Source organism: Neurospora crassa, linkage group I (genome assembly GCF_000182925.2).
Source record: "Neurospora crassa OR74A linkage group I, whole genome shotgun sequence".
NCBI lineage: Eukaryota > Fungi > Ascomycota > Sordariomycetes > Sordariales > Sordariaceae > Neurospora > Neurospora crassa.
Window position 1 is genome coordinate 6,274,747 of NC_026501.1, and position 23,652 is coordinate 6,298,398.

A 23,652-nucleotide genomic window follows, 5' to 3' on the forward strand; every position below is an offset into this window, starting at 1 on the left:
CATAGAAACTACTGCCTCCGAAAAATAAAACAAGGTCATAAGCGTTAGGTATACAGTCGGAACGCATGACTGGAAATGTTTGTTTCTTCGGGCCGCGCCTGGGACCAAGCATTTCGCGACATATCGGTTTCTTAAACCGGCACCTCCCTCGCTCCCCGTAAAGCGCTGCTTCCGACTTTGGCCGACTTACAATCTTGTCCTTCGCAATTCGGCGTCCCGGACGGGAACTTAATTCGAAACATAGTTGGAGATGCGCAGAAATGCTCCCCAGGTCGTCCTCGCAACCGCCCCTCATGGTTGTTCGAGATCCTTCATTCCATTAGACAATACCATTCTTCAAAGCGTCATCCATCGAGCTGAGTGCTCTTGAAGCTGTTCCTTCCTGCTATTCATAAGATATAGACATCTTCTGACTAACTTTAGCTACAACATCAGATATGCCTGAAATAGTTATAGACTCCCGTCAGCCCTCAAAGAGATCTGCAAAATTCTTGGGCACGATCACGGCCCGGATATCGGGGCTCGCTGCTACCTTTGACGTAGTCCGGATTAATCAGGGTAAAATGCCACCAATAAAAGCTCAACACCGCCTAATGCTATACCGAGACTCGACGACCGAAGTCACAGGAACCTCCTATTCAGGCTGATCAGCGAACTACCTGGACTCGAACTTTCATATACTCCCCTCTCGAAGCTCTCGGAAAAGCAGCTCCAGAGCAGCGGGGTCCTTCGATGTAACATCGCCACATGACGAGGGTCGAGATGGACAAAGACCGATCACGATGCCATTGCCGCATATATCAATGCGGATGATCTCTGCTAGATACTCAAGACATTGGTCTAGACTAGATCAGTATTGGTATTGGGGTTGAGAGCCGAGCAGAGACCGGAGCAGCAAATCAACTCAGCAAGATGCGAGTTTCCTGGGGTCTTCTGGCCTTCCCGGCCGCGGCATCAGCGATCGAAAACGGTATCAACGGTTGGCTACGATATGCGCCCCTTCCCAACAATGAGCGCCCACCAAACCTGCGATTACCAGGTGCAATCATGGCTTTGAGCACCAACAAAACCAGCCCTGTTTATACCGCAGGCCAGGAGCTACAAGCCGGCATCAAAGGCATCCTCAACCAGACTCTTCCCCTTTATCACGAACCCGACGAGTGGTTAGGGTCAACCATCTTGGTTGCTACAACCGGAGAATTTCACGGCGGGAAACCTGCCGCAACTCTGGCTGATGATGGCTATCTCCTTCACGTGAGACCAGGAAATGTGGTGATTCTGGGTCAGACGGAGCGAGGTGCCTTGTACGGAGCCTTTGACTATCTCTCGAGAATTGCTCAAGGAAGATTTTCCGATGCCGACCTGATTGCAAACCCAGACGCCCCCATTCGATGGGTAAATCAGTGGGACAACATGGACGGCAGCATCGAGCGCGGTTATGCGGGCGCTTCCATCTTCTTCCGCAACAACACCATTCCCAAGGACCTCAACAGGGTTTCCCAGTATGCTCGGCTACTCGCTTCCATCGGCATCAATGGCATCGTTGTTAACAACGTCAACGCCAATGCGAACTTGCTCACTGATGCTAACATTGATGGACTGGGCCGTATAGCAGATGCAATGCGCCCATACGGTGTACAGATTGGCATATCGCTAAACTTTGCATCGCCCCAGACTTTGGGAGGACTATCAACGTTCGATCCTCTCGATCGATCTGTGATTTCCTGGTGGACCGACAAGACGAACCGCCTCTACAGGCGCATTCCAGACATGGCAGGCTACCTAGTCAAGGCCAACTCAGAAGGGCAAGCGGGACCGTTGACCTACAATCGCACGCTTGCAGACGGTGCAAATTTGTTCGCTAAAGCTGTGCAGCCGCACGGCGGCATTGTCATGTTCCGAGCCTTTGTCTATGACAATCACATCAACCCAGCGGACCTCAAAGCGGACCGCGCCAAGCATGCGGTTGAGTTCTTCAAGGGTCTTGACGGACAGTTTTTGGACAACGTTGTTGTGCAGATCAAGTACGGACCCATTGACTTTCAGGTTCGAGAGCCAGCATCGCCTTTGTTCGCCAATATACCCCAGACAAACACTGCGATAGAACTTCAAATCACTCAAGAATATCTGGGCCAGCAGAGCCACCTGGTATATCTTGCACCGTTGTGGGAGACGATCCTGAATTTCGATCTTCGGGCTGATGATCAACCGTCACTCGTCCGTGATGTTGTTGCCGGCCATCGGTTCAGCAACAAGCGTGGTGGCTACGCTGGTGTCGTCAATGTTGGAACTAACACCACATGGCTAGGGAGTCATTTGGCTATGTCTAACTTGTATGCCTACGGTCGTCTGGCTTGGAATCCCAACCAAGACCCGCAAGCTCTACTCGAAGACTGGACGCGACTCACATTTGGCTCAGACCCTCTTGTACTTGGAGTAGTGACGGAGATATCGATGGCATCATGGCCAGCTTACGAAAATTACACTGGCAACTTTGGTATCCAGACACTGACCGATATTTTGTACACCCATTACGGTCCGAACCCTGCGTCCCAGGACAACAACGGCTGGGGACAGTGGACGCGTGCAGACCATAACGGGATTGGCATGGACAGAACGGTTTCCACGGGCACCGGCTTCTCCGGCCAGTATCCCGCCGAAGTAGCCGAGAAGTTCGAGAGCATCGAGACCACTCCGGACGACCTGCTCCTCTGGTTCCACCACGTGAACTACACGCACGTTCTCAAGTCCGGCAAGTCGGTGATACAGCATTTTTACGATGCTCACTACGCCGGTGCCGAAACAGCACAGACATTCCCCATCGCATGGGAATCACTTCGGAACAAGATTGATACCGAGCGCTTCAATGATGTTCTCTTCCGCCTCCGCTACCAGGCCGGTCACTCCATAGTCTGGCGCGATTCCATCTGTCAATTCTACTACAATCTCTCCGGCATCCCAGACAGCACCGGCCGCGTGGGAAAGCATGAGTACAGGATCGAGGCTGAGGCCATGGCGCTGAAGAACTACAAGCTTACCGGGGTCAACCCAGTTGAAACAGCTTCGAATCTAACTGCTGTGGTTCTCGTTTCCAACCACACATCGGGAGAGGCGACTACGAAACTGAACTTTGACTCGGGCAAGTATGATGTCACGATCAACTACTTTGACCTGATTGGTGGTAAGGCGCACTACAAGGCGTTCCTCAATGGGAAGTTGTTGCTGGAATGGGCTGGAGATCTGGAAGACAAACTAGGCCATACTTTCTCTACAAAGCTTGATGGACACTCGGCTACGAGGGTTACGATTCGTGACGTCCAAATCCAGAAAGGGGATGTGTTGAAGATTACGGGAGTGGCTGATGGAAACGAATTGGCGCCGTTGGATTATATTGCTGTCTTGCCGCAAGGTGTTGTTGACTAACGGCACCATGCCGAGCGGTGTGTGGAGCGAGAAAAGTTTGGTGAGCAAAGAGCGAGGCAAAGAACGTATAACTTGATACGGACAAATACCGATACTTCACAAGAATGCATACTCCACCCGCTAAAGCTTTCAGTATCATCTAACTGTCCCAGTCTTCACTTGCCATACCTTCTCTCGTTGGGCCTCTTCTTGCAGGCAGGGAGATCATGTCTACCTAAACCTCCCTCCCCAAAAACTCATGAACCCTCTCCAAAGTCTCCCCAGCCGAATAACTCAGCGTCAAATCATGACCTGTCATCCGAGGCGACCAAACCTCATACCTCCTCGCCCTTGGGAAAGTATTTCCTGTCTCCCACAGACTCTTCACACACTCCTCCTCCGGCGGGTTGCACATAACGAAATCTCTCTGTCCCGTTGCAACCAACACCGGACCCTCGAATTCTTCCGCACCCACACCCCAATCCCCCAGACTTACCACCTCCCCTAGCGTGACCGCATCCGAGTATTCATAATCCGTCCTCGCTAACTCAGGGTCATATGACCTACCAGCAGCATCGGTGGCGTTGTCGTAGAACCCCTTCTCCCGGCCTTCCAAAGTAGCTATGGTTAGATATTCTAGGTTGTGAAGATACTTGCCGGACGGAAATCGATCAGGGAAGACGCTAGGGGCGGACGCCCAGGGAGCGGAACGCACGTGCAAGGTGTTTTGATGGGAGCTGTAGCCTGTCAAGACCAAGGCGGAGGCGTCAAGGGGGTAGGAACGGGCGAGGGCAACAGAGAGGTAGGAGCCTAGGGAGTGCCCTACCAAGGCAATTTTAGAGAAGGTCCTTCCCAATGGGTTGGTCCTGGGGGAGGTAGTAGTCTTGGTGTTGGGCTGGGTCTTGATGACAGAAATAAGCTGGTGCAGAAGCTCCGTCTGTAACGGCATTTGCACATCATTCAACGGATCCAGACCGCGCGGGTCGTTCTCTCCGTGAGACAAACGGTCGAGGGCGAGGGTGTGGTAGCCTTGCGAAGGGCTGGTCGCGTAGGACTGCCAGTCGTAGGGATAACCAAAGCCGTATCCGGACCACATGGTTTTGTTGTAGGTGGCGCCGTGGAGGAGGATTTGGAGAACGTCTTCATTTTTAGATCTGTGGGAAGGTCTGCAATAGATGGCCTTGAGGGTGAAGGTGCCGTTGACGGTATGGTTTCCGTTTGCCACTACAGTGCCATCCCAGGATTGATTGATGGTGTCGAGGATTTCGGTCTCGTTGGAAGGGTCGGGAGGGGAGGCGAGGGAAATATGCGAGGCGGTCGCCGTGAGGGTGAAGGATAGAGAGGCACAAAGTGGGCTGTGAGAGCTGTGAGAGAGCTCACGAGCGGCGGAACTGTGGCCACTTGTTGGGCTTATGAAGATGGGGAGGAGAATCCATAGTAGGGAGAGGTTTGGGGGTAATTTGGCAAGCATTTTTTTGTCGTGAGAGTGACACTGAGGAGATTGATGGTAGTCTGGAAGTTCTGGGAGGGAAACCGGATGTCTGCAGTAACGTCCTGGAGTCATGCTTTGCTTCACGGTACCATTTATCAGCTTTGTGATCGGATATTTCTACCCAAGTCCATCCCATCCAGATACAGGTGTTGCCCTATCACGGTATCGGCCGACTGATGTCGTGATATGGCACAGGGACCTTCAAGGCAGCCACACGGATTGACTTTGTAAGCACGATTTGAAATCGAGCAAGTGCATGGATCGGAAACGCTACTATACTAGTAGGCACACAAGTTAACCTTTACAATGAGTCCATTAGACAAGTCAGATTGAAGGATTATGAGGTTCGAGGTGGCTTCGGAGGAATCATGATCATGTTTGATCAATCCTTTGAATCCGGGGCAGACATATTTGTCAGCGATAATCTTGCAAGCGATTTACTAGAGGTCAACTGGTTATACATAAGTGATTACTGGCCATGGCTGAGGACGTATCATCGTGGAAATCAGCTACAGAGATTAAGTACTCGGAAGCTGCAATAGAGGAAGATATGGATAGAAATAGTGAAGCAAACAATCATTAAATCGGAGCCCGATTAGCTCAGCTGGTTAGAGCGTCGTACTAATATCAGTCTTCTGATATCAAGTCCATGCGAAGGTCAACAGTTCAATCCTGTTATTGGGCATTCATTTTTCTCTTTTTGCTATTATCACTTATAAATCCTCATTTTTCTATTTCTCGCTTTATGTTTTGCTTCTTTTCCTTTGTTTCTTCCTTGTATTTTTCTTTGGTCCTGGTGCCTCCTGTCTTTCAAGGCTTCTGTAACTGCTAGGGTTGCCCACACCAGGTCTTATGTAGATGATTGACCGTTGTTATCATGCATGCCGGCTTCTGCAAGATGTACCCAAGTTCTACTACAATACAGCGAAGTGCAACACAAGTGTGCTGACAAATCGATTATGGTTCAACGTGCTCACAAGTTGAGATTGCTATGATTGTCACCAACGAGTTGCGCGATTTGACTGGTTCCGTTTTTTTTCATATCTCTTGCAGACTTTGGAGGCGGACCTTGCTTTCATCCATGTTTTGGTCCAGATGCATCCAGCTCTGCGATTGAATTAAATCACACATGAGCATTTTACATGAACTCATATCGAGGATCCCCCCGGAGCCTAAAAGAACATCCAAGGTATTGTGACAGGCATATGAAGGTCGGCGCCCGTCTACCATAGGAAGCTGTGCTACAGACCGCAGGGGGATCGACCCAGGGGCTTTTATTGTTGGTGTTGGCAGATACATGCCTCGGTTGGCGCGGAAACGGATAGGGGCAGGCATTAGTTCGAGTTGCTGATCTGCTTACTGGGTAGTGTAGGTTGGTAACGCCCATCGACAGATGTGGCGTCGGTATGCTGACACAAGCGGGGTGGAAGGCGTCAAAAGCTGGTCGATAAGCCGTTCCACTTGGAATCTCAGAACGTGGTCTGTAGTTTGGGATAGTCATTGGCGTTGACCTCCAAGTCCGCAAAGACCCGACCAGAGTCATCATCGCTTAGACCCTTAAGCCTCTGTAAATCCTCCTCCTCAAGCTTCTCCAACTCCTCGGCTGGTTCTTCCTTGTTTTCTTTCTCATCGGCCTTCTGCGGCTCCAGAGCCTTTTCGACACCAGACGACTCGCCAATGAGGAGGAACTGAGTATTGACTACGTCGAGGTGCTTGGGCTGTGTGGGCATCCATCGACGAGATCGGAACTCCTTGAGGATCCTGTACAGAAATGGTGATTAGTTTTTGTTGGTAGCTATGGGTTCGTGACACGGCATGGTGAACTCACTCCTCAGGATACTCTGGACCCTTTGGTAAACGCGCATTGGCTGGGGCAGGATATTGTGGATTTTTGGTACTGATGATGAAGCTGCCTTTCTGTTTCAACCCAAGCTCCTTCTGGACCTCCCCAAGCTCCTCGGGCACAGTGAGAATGTACGCGAGGTGGCTATTGGACCCAGTGCTGGTGATGGCATACACGCCCTCGGCCACAGGCGTTGCGGCGGGGGAGTGTCTGGTACCCGCTGTCTTGGTCTCATAGTCATTGGACGCCAAAAACTCATCCTTAAGCTGCTGAAACGAGGCGCTAGTCTTCTCCACGAACGCGATCCACCTGTCCTTGCCAGACTGGGGGAGTACCTTCTTCGGGATGGCGCACAAGCGGCTGTTGCCAGCATCACCAATAGGACCGCTTCCAAGCTTGGCATCCCTCTCGATAGGGCGGAGGATGATGTAGCTCCTCGCAATCTCATCTACGGCAGAAGGCTCATCAATGCCGATACGACCACGGAAGAAAAAGTAGATGATTCCCTTCTCGAGAATACTGGACGGCACAGCTTCGGGGGCGTCTCGACCATGTGGCTCAACAGCACTCTTCTTGTCTCGGTCATCCTTCTCCTCTCCGTGACACTCGGTCTTCTCGGCTTCGACACCGGCAGCACTCCTGGTCTCCTCAGTTTCTTTCTTGATCGAATGGCCATCCGCGATCTCCGTTTTGTTCCGCTTGGCCTTGGGCGATTCGCTGGCGCCTTCCGGATCAGGGTCGGCCTTGTGTTTGGAGCCGGGCTCAGCCTCTGAGGCAGGAGGTGCCGCATCAGGAGCCTTCTCCTTCTTGGAAGCCTCTCTTGTACTGGGCGCCATGTTGACAGGGGTGGGTTGACCAAGAAGTTTTCAGTAAATCGAAGAAGGTTGAGGGAAGGAAGCTAGATCACGCGACGAGATAAGACTGCAGGTGGGAGAAGTGACTTTGAAGAGACATTGAAGGTCCCGACCTTTCATTGAACTGTCAATGGGGATAAACAGCCTGGAGGAATGATGTCATGATGGCTGCCAGCACGGTGTCAATACGCTGAATGGAGAACTGCTTCGTTGCTTCTCTACTGCGTACTTACTGCGTACACTAGCTAGTGTAAGAGCTAGAATGTGATTTGACGGTCAGTTGGGGACCTTGACGGACAGAGGAACGTGCGTAAGGCATGACCCACTTCCCCGTCTGCCGCGCTGATAGGTCAGGTATTTCCTCTACATATTCATTTGTTCCCCCGCAATTGGCGAGTGTACTCTCAGAGTGCACGCATAATTACTGAAGTACTGCATTCCGAAGGTGTCAACAACAACGGCAAGTCGCGAATACAACGAACCGGCTGCTTTCCTTGTGTACCATACTTCTCGGCGGCAAGGAAAAAAATATGAAAGGACGAATGCACTGTATTTTCGTACCGAATGCTCCCGCTCCGATGACTGCCTGGTCGATGCTACTAGTATGAAAAGGAAACTTGTGATGAAATCTATAGTACGCTTTACCCCCCCCCCCCCCCCCCCCAACGACCTCCTTCCTCTTTCGACCAGTCTATTTGGCACGATCTGCTTCCTTCCACCGCACTTTTCGCCTCTTTGACATAAAGATTGTCGTGCTCTTCAGATGGAAACTTTCCTCACCCTCGGCTCCTGTTCTCCTTCTTTCGCGGTCCTCCGCCCTCATTCAATGGCCTCTCCCGTCTACCTCTACGCGTCCAATGCAACCCCAGTCTTTCCGTTCGAGCCCTGCCCATGGGTGCTTCCACTCATTCGCTTCTGTCTGTACAAGTTTCGGACTCCGCACTAACTGAATCATAGTTCGTTTTCTAGTGTCACCTTCGCTTCTAGGTCTCGATAGAGGTCTCGTGGAACACCCAGGTCATCCATCATCTCTCGAAACTCCCGACCGCATCTCTGCCCCTGCGTCTCCGAATCGGTCTCTCGCCGAGCTCCAACTGACCGTGACCGGGCGTGTCGGTGTCCTATCAACCGATCCAACACCATGAGGTACCGACCGTCCGACCTCAAGACCGCCACCTCAGCCAAGGCACTGCAGATGGACAGCCAGCCCAGTATATAATTGATGTTGGTTGTTCCTTCCATCATGCGGAACTCCATGGTCCGAGGGTTGTTCCGCGCCCGTTCGTCCTCCAAACCGAAGGCGCTAAAGTTGAAACCGAGTCGTCGATAGGGCTTCTTTTCTCCCGACAACAACCGTCCCAGCTCCATATGCGATTCTGCTTTCCACAGCTCCTCGATGGCCTTTCGGTCCTCGGTCTGCATTTCCGGATGGGTTTGGAGCACGTCGGCCACCTGCCAATCTTCAACCAGCACCCCGTCTTGGCAAGTCGCCGACCCATGCTCTCGGAGTACGAGTTCTTGAGCCCTCGAGGCCAGGCGACTGTACTTTCGTGTCTCGAATCCCCACGTATACACATTGTGATAGTTGGGCGACCTTGGATTTCTGATACTTCGGATTTGCTCTTCGCCCATCCACAGTAGTGTCCCTAGTCTTTTCAAAGTGGCCAGACTGAAGGGCTGTCCGTCTGTGCGTCCGATGTGGACGTGCACTTCGCAAGTGTAGTTTGCGACCAGACGGTGGCCCGAAAAGAGCGAGCGCAATACTGCCTCGATCCGAGGCTTGGTCTCGGCATCTTTGGCTGGCAGTGATGGCGAGCTTACTTCGACAGACAGCCACACATAGCCCTCTAGATTGGCCTGCTCTGGTGTGGGTTCGGCCGAGTTGGCTTTCTTCACGATCCAGTGTGACTTCCAAAATGCCCGCTCATGGCTTGCATCTTTTGTGATTCGAGAGATGGTTGTCGACTTCTCCCCCGCTTGGCTTATCGATTTGGCGATGGATTCATAAATTTGTTCCCGCCGAGTGGCTTCGCTGTCTTTCAGCTGTGTCATGCTGACCTGTCTGTGGTCTTCGGGTTGCGGATCTTCTTCACCTTGGACAAGGAGAGGGAGCAAGAACTTGAGTTCCACCCCAAACGATAGGTCATGGACTGTATCAAGCGGTGGATTTGCCTCCATCAGCGAGTGTTTGATGACATGCTTCGGTGATTCAATAGCAAGCCTTTGTGGATCCACGTGGTCGCTGGAATCGGGTATTGCAATCATAATCCTCCTATCTACAACCCAGTACCCAGAGCTGGACAGCATGTCCGGCTCCTGTATGTACGGAGCCATGTTGGCGGTGGGGGAAGTGACCTCTGCAAGTTGACCGGAAGAGCGCAAGGAGGTATTGAAGATCCCAGGACGGGGAGGAGGGAGGTCGAGCGCCTTAGTCAAGGGTCTTTGCTGACGGTGGTCGATTCGTTTGCTGAACACGGGGAGGGCACCATCCAATTTATCTTCCTCGCGGACCTAGCAGTCCAGTCTTAGTGGAAGTTCAAGTAGTCCGATGTTGTGTCGTCCCTTAGGGGGGTGTCACGGGCTGGATGCACAGCGCTTCTTGGCTGAACAGCTGGGTCTCACGTTTATGTTGATCTGGAAGATGCCCCGATTCTAGACTCGGATGCGTTAGCCGTGACCTTGGCAAACAAAGTTACAGTGCTAAATCAGGAGTACCTCTGGACCACCTCTCAACCCTCAACTGGAATGGCTTTGGACCAAAAAGGAAACCACGACAGGTCTCCTTCGATGAATTGGGCGCGGTCCTTCTCAGCCGTTAGCAAAGGGTCCCAAATTGTGCGAAGGATACGGACTCTAGACACCGTACGGACTGTGCATACTCATCAGCGTTTGGATGTGACCCCCCCAAAAAGCCGGCTACAGAGTCACATCAACTTATATGCTGAAATTTGCTGACGCAGTCAATAGTATGTCCGAACCGGGAGAGAGCTATGAGGAAACCCTGGGCGTTCTGGGATGAAGGGATATGGAATCTAGATGACATCGGCGGGAAATCCAGGTGACGCCTGGAGTCTCCATCCAGCCGTTGTTATATCTGCCAGCACCATAGTCTACGAGACCATCCTATACTGAGAGCCCTTGCCAGCGCCTGCTCAGTTGACACCTTCACAAAAGGACAACAAACTGCAACAACGAATGCATATCAACCCTGACCCATACGGCCAGCCATTATCCATATCACTGGGGGGTCCAACGCCGCTCCTACGCTAGACTCCATCAAGATTCGTTGTTGGCTCGGTAGGTGCCAGATTGGCACGCCCGGGCAAGATGCTAGGTCGCAATACTGGGCTTGTTAGCAAATGAAGCGTTCCCAGGGGAAGGTCAAATCAGTACCACCATGCATGCCACCCTATACTACCCCCGCCCGCATAGCTGCTACATCACTCGATTCTCCAGTCGGTCTCCAATCACATCCCTGATCTTATCACGCCTGGTGATCATTCCACACTGAGGCCAGAGCATTGCCGGCGGTTGTGGCTTCAACCTCTCTTCGATCGCATTATGCCTTACGATGCCAAGTTTACTCTGACGGGATTCTGGCCCTTCGGCAATTTCTTTTTCACCATTCCTCCACGAACTACGCGCGGGGGTCCTGGGGATTTACTCACCGCAGGTATTACCCTCACACCCAGTAGGTATGATTACCTCGAAGCAACCTTACCTGTCATTCCACCGCTTGTCGACATTTGACAGGCATCCATATGTCGTCAGCGTCCTATACTTACAAAATTTCTCCTGGCCTCAGCCTTGCCAGCCATGACACCTCTCATTTCCTGAACTTGTGTTTTTGTTGTTGGTTTGATCTTTTGTGGCCCGTCAATGCGTGTGCTTGCATGGGGATTACCACCCTCTCGGACCTGGCTCCTGACTAATAGAGAGGACGAGTTGGGAAAACCATGACCCAATTGGCAAAAATATCTTACGCCACGCAGGTGTCGCCGGTCATCACAACCAACTACTGCCGGATGACTTACATACAGATCTACAAAGGTACTGTACTAGTACCGAAGCTGATCATTATGGTACTGAATCAAGCAATCAATTTGCGACACACAAGATCTCGTCAGACATGATCTCAGCTGATCTACTTGTCCCACGTCTTCATATTCTACCTGGATTGGTTGATTCAAGGCCATTCGAAGCAGCATAATATACCAGGCCACTGACGCAGGATATCAAGTCAGAGCATATCAAACCAGGCCCAACCGGTACTCGTAAGTAGACAAGCCAGTCTTCTCACAGGAACCCTCAAAAGAACCGACACTCGACACACTCGCCTTGTTATCGGTTTGAATTGTGCTCTCCATTTCATGTACATCGACCTAACCAAAGATGCAACCACAGATTCGAGCTTCGTCGAGATACGGTTGAGTTACACTTTGTAAACTCCGGGTCCAGACCGTAAGCAGACATAGAGGATTCTGTTCCAATTGAGTCCTTGGAGAAACTACACGCCTTTCTCTCCGATCCTATTATGAGAGAATGTCGAAATGGTCAGATAGAGGACCTACCCGCCCGCTTACTTAGTACCCAAACAGCATGTCAGTCTGGTATTGTGTAACAAACCATAAGCCGTTGTTACATGTGCTCAAGTTACACAACATGTGAGTATTCTACCTTTGGGCTGAGGAGGCATATTGACGTTTCACGGAAGACTTCTATCCACCCTGCTTGGGCACCTATATTCGAGATGCGTTTGCGTAATGTATCCTGCGAGTTCCTGCAAAGGCTTGACACGCTGCAGCACCGCAGCATTGCAGACAGGCATGACCCAGCTCGTCCGCTTGTATGAGACGTAGGCGGCTAGAGCGTCGGCGGTGAAAAAAAAAATATCAGTAATTCGTTGGGCGGAGTAAGAGGACATGGCTTGGGTCAACAAGGTGTTGCTACTCTTTCGTCATCTCATGGTTTGACATTGAAGTGTTGGCTTGGATCTGTGATGACTATGTCAGATTTTAGAACGAGGAGGAGACAAATGAAACCAACACCGAGCCAGTGGCTTGAGATGTTTTGCAAAATGATGAGAAATGGCCGGCTAGATCGGATAATCTCTGCTGAATTCTTCGAGGTCCTGTCCCTTACTGTCGGGTACTATCTTGTCCATTCGCATGCTTGCGCTTATAGAACAATTTGTCATCACTTCCGTGACTCGACAGGAGTTGGATCTCTTTTTGAGACAGACAAGAAAGAGAAAGGTCGGATTTGGTCTTCTTGGCTTACGGTCAACATCCACTTGATGCCAACTTCCAGGCAAGAAACTCACATTCGGACCTTGGACCGACTTTGACCATTTCTGTCTTATGAGCCTGAACTATTCCGTAAGAAGTCATGAGACGAGACAGTGATGTACGTTGAAAGGAGTAAGCGTTTCAGATATTGTCGTCCTATGGTGTCTTTTCTGCATCATACCTGATATCCTTGGCAGAAGGCTTGTCAAGCTATTCACTTCTTCATGCCTTGATTTGAGGCGCACAACGCCGCAGTGTCTATCGCGTTGTCAGATACAAAGATACCATTGCCTTACCGCGAAGAAACTCTTTACATAGGAAGAAAAAGAGGGCAGAACGAAGACGAAGACCACGGATCGATGGAAGAGTAACAAAGCTAACAAACAACACAGGAGAGATGAAGCTGAAAAGAGCATCCAGAAGGTGAGAGAAACCGGTTCACCAAACGAGGTCTAGCTAGCCAGCGAGCCATGTGACAAGCCAGGAAGAAGGCGTAAAGAATCAACCTAGAAAAGTCGATTGTAGAAGAGAGGAAAGAAGTCATGAAAGTGAACAATTTCCCAGCCCGCCTGTTGACTCTGATTCACTTTCATAGTTCACTCCCCAAGCCCAACACCAACAGGTACACTCAACATCCAACATTCTGGATGACTCTTCAAAACGCCACGGAATTGATTGGCAAATTACGCAGTTGCATATTAGGTCAAATCCATTATCTTCAACCCCATTACCGTTCATTGCCAAGATGGAATTGACGGGGTAGGTGAATTACAGGGTCGCATGTAATATATATATATATATATATATATATATGTAAACATATACACAACGACAACGGTCTATTAGCGGTGTACCCGCCACTCATGACAATGAACCATTGGCATCACATTACATCCACTTCAGTTCAGATCTCCCCAGATCTGACTGACAGCTCTTCACAGTACGTTAGTGTCGTCGCCCATAAGTATTTGGGCTTCCTCATGGCCGTGTTACATGACAGATCACTTACAAACATCTACTACTACTATGTTTGACCACTACTTCAACCACAACTATCAACGCGACTATTGCTGCAGATTCCCTATCTTTCTTTCTCTCTCTCTCTACTCCAACTACCTTGGGGCTAATCCAGTAAGATCGGTCCGTCGAGTGGGTCTCTGTCTGACAATGTCAATGGCTTCTGTTCAATCTCTGAAATGTGAAATCACGATTACGGTTACAGTCACGGTTTATGGTCATGGTCACGACTTCTCAGTCTTACGGCCATGATGATAGTAGGTAGGTAGCTGTCAAGATCACTGACGGTCACGGCTACAGACCTTGATACCTACCAACTACCACAAACAAGCACTACTCTTTATCTTGCCGCCGCCGCAAATCTTTAGTGACACGTGGAATGACAACCGGGAATTGGGATCCTCCAATGTTCCTTCCAGACTTCCGATCTCTGCGGAGGCTAAGAACCCGTTACGGTGAACTGGAATGACTGGCCGTCGGAGGCCTCAACTGTTTCGTGCCATGTTTCCTCAAACACTTGCCATGTTATATTTTCTCAGCAATACTCCCTTCGCCTAAGTGGTAGGCGGGAGGGAGAAGATGGTGTGGGGCTTTTATTTGGACGGAGCGATCTGGAGAAGCCTACCGACCGACTGGTTGTCCAACGTTAAAGTGTAGGTGGATTTGTGTATGTTATATATGAAAGTCAACGTCTATTGCGCTGGTGGTGACTAATACGCTAACATATTCATGAGAGATTGCCCACCCAGGCGGCAAGAAGAATCGAAGAGCAAAGAGCTGTATGATCTATGTCGAACAATGATAGAGCAGCTGGCAAAGAGGGTTAACGGTAATGCAAGGCCACGCAATCCAAGGCAGTCCTAACCATTCAAGTCCAGCAAAGCAAGCCCCAGCAACAATATCTTGTCACCCATATCCATGAAATATATCGTGATCGAGTATAGGAAAAAAAACAAAACGAAAAAAAAAACAGAGGCCCCCCGAAGGACCTCCATCGACCAAGCCAAGAGATATCAGGCCATATAACGAACACAATATCCTTTGTATTGCTGTACGAACGCCGTATTAACGCTTGTGAAACAGAAAGTCGTGAATTCTTTTCCATGTCCGCATGGCAAGATCTATCGATCCTACCCTTCATCATCATGCCATCATATACATGCCAAAGCCTTTCTAGCTTTACTGTCCTCGAAGGAGCAGCACACCCGTTCTACCATGATGGCTAAACCAATATTACCTTGTTGGTGTCCCAGACTACGTTAGAGACAAGGCCACGGTCGCAATGCGCAGCATTGGCGCCAAAAATTCTCGTCTTGTTGCTCAGGCAACCGTCTTGCCACCACAGTCCGGAATCTTGATTCCCTTTTTGAGATTCCTGTCCACATCCATGAGACCCCAGTGATCCTCCCATTGCTGGTCCTTGGTGTTGAATCGGATTTTCCATGGCTCGTCAAAGGCCTCAAACCAGAAATACTCGGTTCCGTTGGCGAGTGCCTGGCATACCCAATCGCTCATGAACTGGTTCAACTCGGTAATGCCAGCCACCGCACGACCAGGGCAGTTGGTACTTTTGGTATCCGGGTAGCAGTCCGACCCACCCTGTGACGGCCAACCAGTCTCGCTGATGATGTTTTTAGACTTGTCTGATTTCATAAAGGTGCCAGCATGGTCGTTCCAGAAAGTCGTGGTCCATGCTGCTGCATCCTTGGCGTTGACGCCGCCGAAAAAAGGGTGAATGTTCGCCATGATGTAATCGCTCACTTTGGCCAGTGATTCATCCCAATTGTCGCCAAGATCGCTGGTTGCCACTGGTAGCTTCATGCCCCTAGAGGTGAGGTTCGTACGGACGTCGGAGAGTAGTGTGCTCAGACTGGCGAGAGTCATTTCCTTGCGGAACAAAATTTCGTTAGCTACAATAAGACCCTTGAACCATTTATCGCCATAACTGTCGAGAATTGTCCACATCTGGGAGAGCTGACGATCATTAGTCGTTGTGTTGCCATCCTGCCAGACGCCCAGCCAAATCTTTATCGTGTTATCAAGCTTCAGCTGCTTCAGCGCGTGGATGACCATCTCGGTTTGGTTACAATCGGTGCCGTAAAGCCGAACTGTATTGGTCATCTGTGACAGAACCGCGATATCACGAGTGATGTTGTTTTGCGAAGGAGGGTTGTGGATGCAATCCGGGTACTGGGAATTGAGTGGCGTATAATCTATACCCGGAAAGACTTTGTGTAGGCCGGGGTTATTCATGAGCGCCTGGATTTCGGAGGAGTTGATGTCGAGATCCCCATTGTTTTGCATGTCATCAGCGGCGGAATCGCCCTGTTTCTTATCTTCGCCGCCGCGCTTGAGCACAACACCGAATACAATTCCGAGGACAATGGCGGCAGCAACAAGAAGTCCAAGCGTCAGGATGGCCGCTAGCCTCCACTTCTTGCCCCTACTCCTCGACTTGCCGGTAGAGTTCCACTCAGGCTTTTCAGCTACGAAACCTGGTTTATATGGACCGGCCGCATGTATAGTGTCGGTCATCTGGACATTGTTTTTGATCGGAGTATAGCCAGAGACATTACCGCTCTCATTACGGCTGGCCAGGCCGCCAATGACGCCGCCAGCGGCAGCGGTGCCAGCAACGGCTCCAGCGCTCTTGTTGCTCCCATTACCGAGGCTGAGGATGCTGTTCCTTTTCGACTTGCGGTGGTAATTGAGCCCGTCATCGTCATCATCATCAAGAGCAGCGAGCGGATCGACAACCCCCAGACCTGGTGGCTGAGGACGGCCATAGCTCAGAAAGGGATCGTCTGTGTAGATACCTGTCGTACCAGGACCTTGATGTGGGCTTCTGGAGGGACTTGTCTGCCCAGGTGTGCCGGCCCCCGGCGCATACTGCGCAGCATTTAATGCCTGCGAACTGCTTTGTAGGCTAGGGGGCCCGCTGTTTTGTGCATACGGACTGGCATAAGGCATCTGCGCCTGGGTATAGTTCGATGCATCGCGCACATTGGGCCCGGGGTTCTGTTGGCTTTGAAATTGCCCTGGAGTAGGTTGTTGGTCGTATTCTTGTGGGTAAGCGGGGCCGTCAAGTGCGTTGAGTCCGCTCTCCCTCGCAGTCTGGTCAGCGACAGTCAGCGCAATCCCCGTCACACCACCGGCAGCAGCATTGCTGAAGTCGTCCGCTCCAGGAGTGATGTTGCTGAGGGCCCTAGGTCGTTGTGACTCCGAGTAGCTAACCTGATCATTGCCCCACGATCTTCCCTCGGCGCGATGAGGAGGCGGCTGGGGAGGGGATATAGGCGACACTATATCTTGTGGCTCGTAGCTGTTGGATGCCGTACCAGCTGGTATGTACGCTCTGAAGTTGCCATCGCCATTACTCCTTTCTGATGATTGTCCTTGACTCTTGCGTCTCTCCATACGAAGTCGCTCAAAGGCAGAATCCGGATGGGCTCCGGGTCGGGATGCGGACGGCGGACGGAATGAATTTTGGTACTGTTGCTGGGAACGCGAGGGCGGATAGTACTGGTTTCGTGAATGGTATGGAGATGTTGACGAACCAAGAGGTTCTCGTTCCGCCATTTGATCGTCGTCAAATGAATATCTTGACTGTGCCATTCTCGGATACGAGGACGAGATGCGAGTGGATGGCAGGGCGCAGGAGTGTACGTGTAGGAACAAGTTCAGACGAGATCATCAATTAGGGGTTCTGTGGTCGACTTGCAGCGTAGGTCATGAGCGCTCGGGTCCAAACGGCCGCAGATGCAGATGAGGGGAAAGAAGAACGTCGATTCCCGCGGCGACTGGAACTAGATATGTCTTGGAAATCCAAGCAAACAAAAGACGATGTTCCACTGTTGTGTACATTGAATAACTTAGCATGAGGACAGACCAAATGAGCAACAGCCGCAAGGAATCGGACAGGAGGCAGCATACCAGAGATAAAAACAGAAGGGTATTACAAGCGAGGTGTTCCCGGTGTTGTAGTGTCGCAGACTCGTGGGACCGTCCACACCGGATGCCAGGCGACAAAACAAACAATGACGCTTTGTCTCGGAACGCCGATTAAAGTGGAAGTGACTGTAGTGTAGTATTGGGGCATCCGTAGACAAGCCCCGCAATAAACGGCTGGTGCCTGGTAGTTTTAGAATCGCTCCAAGAGAAGGCTTTTCGAAGTAAATGCTCGAAGATATCAAAACCGAAAGGCTATGCGGTCCTGAGCGGACGTGTGTCGGCAAAGGATGAGGTTGTCGTCAAGTGTGTGACGCGAGGTGATTTTTCTCGGTTCCCTTGTAGCAGTGGCCGGCCAAGGCAGAGCCTGCCCGACACTCATTCGGCTGAATCCTAGAATGTGTTTTTGCGGCGGTTGGTGTCCCGTCGCATTGCCATCGCATTGGACCAAAAAGGGCTGGCACACCCGAAACCAAGTGCAGCTGGAGGGTGGGATGGTGGACGGGATCAGTGGACTGTCGTCCTGTGCCGGGATGTGATGCCCCTGGCTGGACCTGATGGCTGGATGGCTGCACTGGGGCTGTAGTGTGGATGCGCGGAGCAGCGGGTGGTGGTTGGTGGTTACCTGGTGGAGCCTGTCACCCCGCCCCAGTAGTTCCAGCGGTTCCCAGCGACCGGGATTCAGCCAGCGCTGACGGCGGGGACTTGCGTGGAGGGCGGGGAGAGGCGTGTCTCAATATGCTTTTACACTAGAGGTACTTCTAGCATGGTGGTCCTGAGATGTTAGGGGTCCATGGAACATGGGTAGAGAAAGGAATGCGTTTCAATCGTAAACATTTACACCCGCAAGATACAAATGATATTGCTAACCTTCAACACAGGTTGAAATTCACTCAGGGGAAAATAAAACAAAAAAAGAGAGAGGGATAGAGAGAGAGAGCAAGAAAGAAAGCCCCTTTCTGGTTTTTTTCGAGGCTCGTTTTCTTCTTTCTTCTCTGAAGGGGGCCGGTATCTACTGCATAGTAGTAGGTCCTGAGAACTGCCCCTGGTTAGAGGGCCTCATGCACAGTGCTCAATATCTCTTTCCATTTCTACACTCATCACCAGGGACGGGAAGGCGTGTCTGCAAAGATCCCTACATGCACAGATTTTGATCCAGTATCTCACCCAAAAGACGCATTTTATGAATGCTGAGCTGCGAAGAGGACGGAGTATTCCAACCAAACCTTTTGAGACTCGCGACCTTGGAGGTGCACGGACATTGTCTGGACCTGGCACCCTGGATACCGAGTCCCTTTCTTACACAGTACCTAGGTATGTACGTAGTAAGACATCTGCTTCCAGATAATGCACCTTTTCCCTGGTAATGCATCTTTTGTTTCCTTGGTAATGTCTTGTCTCCTTGGTAATGCACATGTTACTTGGTGAGCGTCTTTCTTTACCTTAGCGTTCGACGGATGCACAGACCTTCTTCTTGGTAATGCATTTTGTTCTCTTTGACAAGGCCATAGTTTGTCCACAGCCATTGCAAATCACCATCCCACAATCGGACAACAGTCCGTCACGTACTTGTCTCCAACAAGAGAAATGTAACGAACAAAACTTTGCATTAGGACAATGCCGCCAAAGTTCACATCTTTCACTTCAACATCCTGTCAAGAGGCAATCGGCCCACACAAGGTGTTCAGTAGGCTGTCTCGCTGCAACCGAAAGACACGCCCCCCTTCCAAGAAAGGAAGGTGGAGGGAAAATCGAAGAAAATCTTTCTCGTCCGGCGCCCAAGGACCGTAAAGCCTCGACATCAAGGGTTTCAGAGAGAAATGTCAGAAGCAACTTTGCATTGGGAGTCAGGCCGCTCACTCGTGATTGCATATAGGTACTACGTACGCAGTATATGGGTCCCTGAGACCGCCGTAGGCATTGAATTGACCAAAGGTGCCATCGTGATAAGCATTGACAAGTAGAAGTGTCAAGAGTTCCTTACGACGTCCAATAGGGCGCTGTCGGGTCCTCAAACAGTGGGGGGCACAGTCAAAACCTGGAAGTGGCTACAATGCACCAGCAACTACGAATTGGGGGTGTCTTTTGTGGTTACGCTCGGGAGGCTGAGGTTCAGTTGGTTGTAGAGGAAGATCAGCTCAATCACCACTCGGTGGTTGGCTGAAGATACTTGGACTAGCACAAGCTAAAAATATTACCTTGCGGACGGACACAGAACGCGACGCCAGCCATCCTCTTTGTTAATGGTACAGAGGTTGGGGGCGGCGGATAAAGGCAACCGAATGGAAAGCTTCGAATGCCGGACAGCGGAGTGTATTGAGAACATATGATACCTACCTCTATGTACATACCTAAGGTAGGTACAGACAGGTAAGGTGGAAGGATCCGACATGACTACCTCTACCTAGGTACCTTTAAGAGATTTCCCCTGCCGGTATTGCTTGATGATGGATGAGGTCGGGCCCCTGGAGGGCTTCTGACCGCCCGACGCCCGCCCGGCCCTCTGCAAAAAAAGTGCCCCGCCATTACATCATGGCAGGTGGCCGCTGCAAAGAAGGAGCAGGAAAGGAAACCGCATGGATTAGGTTGAAGCCTTCTCGCGGTCCACAACCCGCGCAGCACGGCAGTGGTCCAGAACTGACGATCAACACCTGAGGAGACGATATTGCGTTGTTTACAACAGAATTCAATTAAAGCCACCTTGTCGATGGAATGCCGCCCAACGTTCAACGGCGCAACCTGGGCGCGAACTTGGACGAACGCCCAGCAGGGCATGTGCACCCACATTTGCAAGACAGCGGCTGAGGTGGAATGCAGGAACCCCACAGTGCATCGCATGTGCGAGCCGCCTCCCGTGCTCCTTCCCTAGCGCTGGACCTCCCGTAGAACGGGCTATTGCACCCCACCGACCTGATCCAAGACCGTTATTTCGACTGCATGCGGCGACACCTCAACAACATCACCATCAACACCACTGGAACCTACCATGGACTTTTAGCGTCTTAGATATGTGCTTGGACCATACCTAGCGACAGGAGTTACATTTCCTTACTATATGACTGCTCTCAAATCTGTGCATTATGTCAGCAGTTTTGACCGTCAAAAGTCAAGTGTCCAACCTTGACAGCGGTTGCACATCTGTAATGGTCGTAGCAACTGCTATCCGAATGCGAGACGATGACAGCAAGTGTTAGAGAGATGTAAGAAGCCGCTGCATCTATGTCAGCATAGTCATGACACAAGTAGTTGAAGTACATGCATAAACTGATCTGGGTAAATTGGGGAAACCGGAGGCACGTCGTGGCAGCCGGATTTCGGCTGACAGCGTGGCTCTACCGGGCATGGCTTGAAGAGATGCTCTTCAACACCTACCAACCGTGCCAAGACATGGCGATTTCTCCTGTCTTCACCGATTTGACTTTCCGTACCGGCGAGTCGAGATTCCACGTATCACGAAGTCCAGCTGTTGTACGGAGTAGGAGGATACAAGACTGGGGCATTCATCTAGACCCCTCCAGACAACCATACACGACTTGGATGATGTCAACGACCGTAAGGTTGACATCATGACTACAGCTATCCTTTACACCATAACGAGCTACATCGACGTCTAGAACCTATTTGAGCTCACGTGGACCTCTGTGCTCTTCCACCAAAGAAAACGTCGACAACAATAAAAATAATTCAATCAACACCTGTAAACCCATCACAACCCGACCTCACCACCCAAATCCACAAGTACCAAGTCAAAAAGAAATCGTTCACCATGTCTGCCAACCCCGATTCCGTTACCAACCAGGGCCAGTTCCACGCCAAGGTCCCTCCTTCTAAACCCATGACCAATTCTGGCGTAAGTATCAGTCCAAACACACTCCTCCTTCCAGTTTCAGGATGCCTAACCCACGTCACCCATCAGCATCAACCCGGCCACCATGTAGGCAACGAACGCGCGCCCGAGTTCCACGCAAAGACCTTCCCACCCGGCACCGCGCCGGAGGAGCACACTTATCTTCCGAACCCAATTCACGAGATCCCCGGCCAGGCTCTCAATCCGGACGTCGACCCGTCTTCACGCACTGATCCGCTCGACGCCTACCGTGGTCCCACCACCCAGGACCTCTATAACCGGGCCACATGGAGCCAGCCGATGCAGGGTCAGACGAGCAGGGAGCTGCACGGCCTGCATCCCGGTAAGCGCAAGAAGGAGCACTCCGGGCTCGAGGGTGTAGGCGCCACGGACCCGCATGCCCCGACCGTCGAGCACAAGGTCCGCGAGATTGTCGCCGATAAGCCTCCGCCTATCGAGAGGGGTATCAGGCATGTAATTGGTCCTGCGCCGGAGGGCGCGGAGTACGACGTGCCGGAGCCGGCGGACACAGTTGCTAAGGAGAACAAACCTAAGAGGCATCATTGAAGAGGTTACATGCTAAGGCAAGGAAGTTGTGAGGTTGTACGATATGGTGTTGGAGGAGTGTCTGGATCTGTACCCTGTATTAACATGTTATAAACATGAACTGGCTTATTCACTGTTTGAGGGAAAAAAAAGTGAGATGTGATTGTCTTGGTGCTTCTTCTCTTCGACTACACGACATGGCACGCTGTATGTCAGCTTTGATAAACCACCAGACAGAATTCCGGATCATGACCTTGTGGTGTGTGTATACATACTGTGGCAGACCCAATCCATTCCATCCAGCAGCAGATGTGACCAAGAACCCAAGTCATAGATAGACCTGCATAATATCCTCTAGTAGTTCTAGACTAGAGACCGTCCCTGTTCTCACATTCGGAGTCCTGACTGGATTTCAGTCTCCAAAGACTCCCATGTTAATCCAACCAAATCACTCTGATAGTAGCCAACCAAAACGGATCGCCAACAGGTGGTATCGAGTTCCCATCCCCATTCATGATTCTGGTGCTTCCCCACGTGGCAGACACGTACGTACGTATGCTCAATCCGACTGACCAACAGTCGCATCCTGCCTGATCATACGTGGAGGTCGAAAAGTACCCCTAGGAGCAGTAGCCGTGACACTCTCCAGTCCCCCTTCTCCGCTCACACCGCGCCTGCCGTGTTCTGTGTGGCCGACAGGTCTTATTTTCTTGCACCTCCTGCAGAAGGCGAACTCGGGCTCTTCTAGTGTTGAGTGGGGCATGTCTTCTTTCTCTTCTTCCGGTTTCGTCGTCGTCGTTCTTCTTCTCCGTTCATAGCACTGGCTCGTGATGGTATCCGTACTCCGTCACTTGGTGCGGTGAGGTGCGTTGTCCAAGGCGAGCTTCGAACTCAATACTGCGGTGGTTTTCTTTGGAACCGATCACGATGGAAGTTCTGAAAAGTGCCGTTCGACAACTGTTGCGTGTCGGTGGTTGAAAATAAGGTTCCGAATGTGGATCTCCACGATTGTTCGAGAGACGTTTAGTCTAGCTGCCCTCGTTATGAGATGGGGTGAGGAGGTAATAGGTAGTCGTACGTGAAGACCGGGACTTGAGTATTCCAGTGTATGCTAAGTGATCATCTCGTCATCATGAAGCTTGTTGGTCCGTAGCCGCCCGAAACTGATCTCAAGGTCGATCGCGATAGCTGCAGTGTTGCATCAACAAAGCTGCTGTATCAACGCGCCGTGGCTGATGAGAAACTCGGTCATAACGAAGTGTTGAGCTTGTATGAAAAGCTGGCGAGAATAACTTAGCGGTCTTTACTAGTCTCTATCACATGACCTCCGACGACAAGCTTCAGCGGACCCGCCCCACAATTATATAGGTCTCCTCTCCTCGAACTTTTGTAAGAGGAGGTCTGTTACGGTTTTG

The 23,652-nt window shown here is 51.1% G+C and overlaps 7 protein-coding genes and 1 non-coding gene across 9 annotated transcripts; 3 read left to right on the forward strand and 5 right to left on the reverse strand.

Moving 5' to 3' along the window:
- The first annotated feature begins 30 nt into the window (after positions 1-30).
- Positions 31-5,043, forward strand: NCU07351 (alpha-glucuronidase). The gene has a single exon (XM_953238.3). The coding sequence runs from the start codon at positions 913-915 to the stop codon at positions 3,421-3,423; it is 2,511 nt and encodes an 836-aa protein (XP_958331.1). The 5' UTR covers positions 31-912; the 3' UTR covers positions 3,424-5,043.
- NCU07350 (hypothetical protein) lies at positions 3,638-4,838 on the reverse strand (the record flags this gene model as incomplete). The annotated part of the gene is made up of 2 exons (XM_953237.2): positions 3,638-4,757; positions 4,783-4,838. The coding sequence occupies 2 exons, from the start codon at positions 4,836-4,838 to the stop codon at positions 3,638-3,640; spliced, it is 1,176 nt and encodes a 391-aa protein (XP_958330.2).
- A 440-nt stretch (positions 5,044-5,483) lies between the features above and the next one.
- Positions 5,484-5,579, forward strand: NCU15037. The gene has a single exon. It is a non-coding gene; the product is annotated as a tRNA-Ile (tRNA).
- A 269-nt stretch (positions 5,580-5,848) lies between these two features.
- On the reverse strand, positions 5,849-7,776 carry NCU07349 (hypothetical protein). Its single transcript, XM_953236.2, has 2 exons — positions 6,723-7,776; positions 5,849-6,655 (listed from the first exon to the last, which is right to left on the reverse strand). The coding sequence occupies exons 1-2, from the start codon at positions 7,571-7,573 to the stop codon at positions 6,364-6,366; spliced, it is 1,143 nt and encodes a 380-aa protein (XP_958329.1). The 5' UTR covers positions 7,574-7,776; the 3' UTR covers positions 5,849-6,363.
- Positions 7,777-8,542: 766 nt separating this feature from the next.
- Positions 8,543-10,179, reverse strand: NCU07348 (hypothetical protein; the record flags this gene model as incomplete). Its single annotated transcript, XM_953235.2, has 1 exon — positions 8,543-10,179. Exon 1 carries the CDS (start codon positions 9,923-9,925, stop codon positions 8,543-8,545), a length of 1,383 nt encoding a protein of 460 aa, XP_958328.2. The 5' UTR covers positions 9,926-10,179.
- Positions 10,180-14,537: 4,358 nt separating this feature from the next.
- NCU07347 lies at positions 14,538-18,301 on the reverse strand. 2 transcript variants are annotated; one of them, XM_011394850.1, is made up of 3 exons: positions 17,830-18,301; positions 17,131-17,747; positions 14,538-17,010 (listed from the first exon to the last, which is right to left on the reverse strand). In XM_011394850.1, exons 2-3 carry the CDS (start codon positions 17,509-17,511, stop codon positions 15,217-15,219), a joined length of 2,175 nt encoding a protein of 724 aa, XP_011393152.1. In that variant the 5' UTR covers positions 17,512-17,747; positions 17,830-18,301; the 3' UTR covers positions 14,538-15,216. The 2 variants fall into 2 exon arrangements, with proteins under 2 accessions (XP_011393152.1, XP_011393153.1); XM_011394851.1 differs by having other exon boundaries at positions 14,538-17,747.
- Positions 18,302-21,225: 2,924 nt separating this feature from the next.
- On the forward strand, positions 21,226-22,379 carry NCU07345 (hypothetical protein). The gene is made up of 2 exons (XM_953232.3): positions 21,226-21,694; positions 21,761-22,379. The coding sequence occupies exons 1-2, from the start codon at positions 21,611-21,613 to the stop codon at positions 22,256-22,258; spliced, it is 582 nt and encodes a 193-aa protein (XP_958325.1). The 5' UTR covers positions 21,226-21,610; the 3' UTR covers positions 22,259-22,379.
- A 186-nt stretch (positions 22,380-22,565) lies between these two features.
- Positions 22,566-23,000, reverse strand: NCU07344 (hypothetical protein; the record flags this gene model as incomplete). Its single annotated transcript, XM_953231.1, has 2 exons — positions 22,566-22,642; positions 22,811-23,000. The coding sequence occupies 2 exons, from the start codon at positions 22,998-23,000 to the stop codon at positions 22,566-22,568; spliced, it is 267 nt and encodes an 88-aa protein (XP_958324.1).
- Positions 23,001-23,652: the final 652 nt, after the last annotated feature.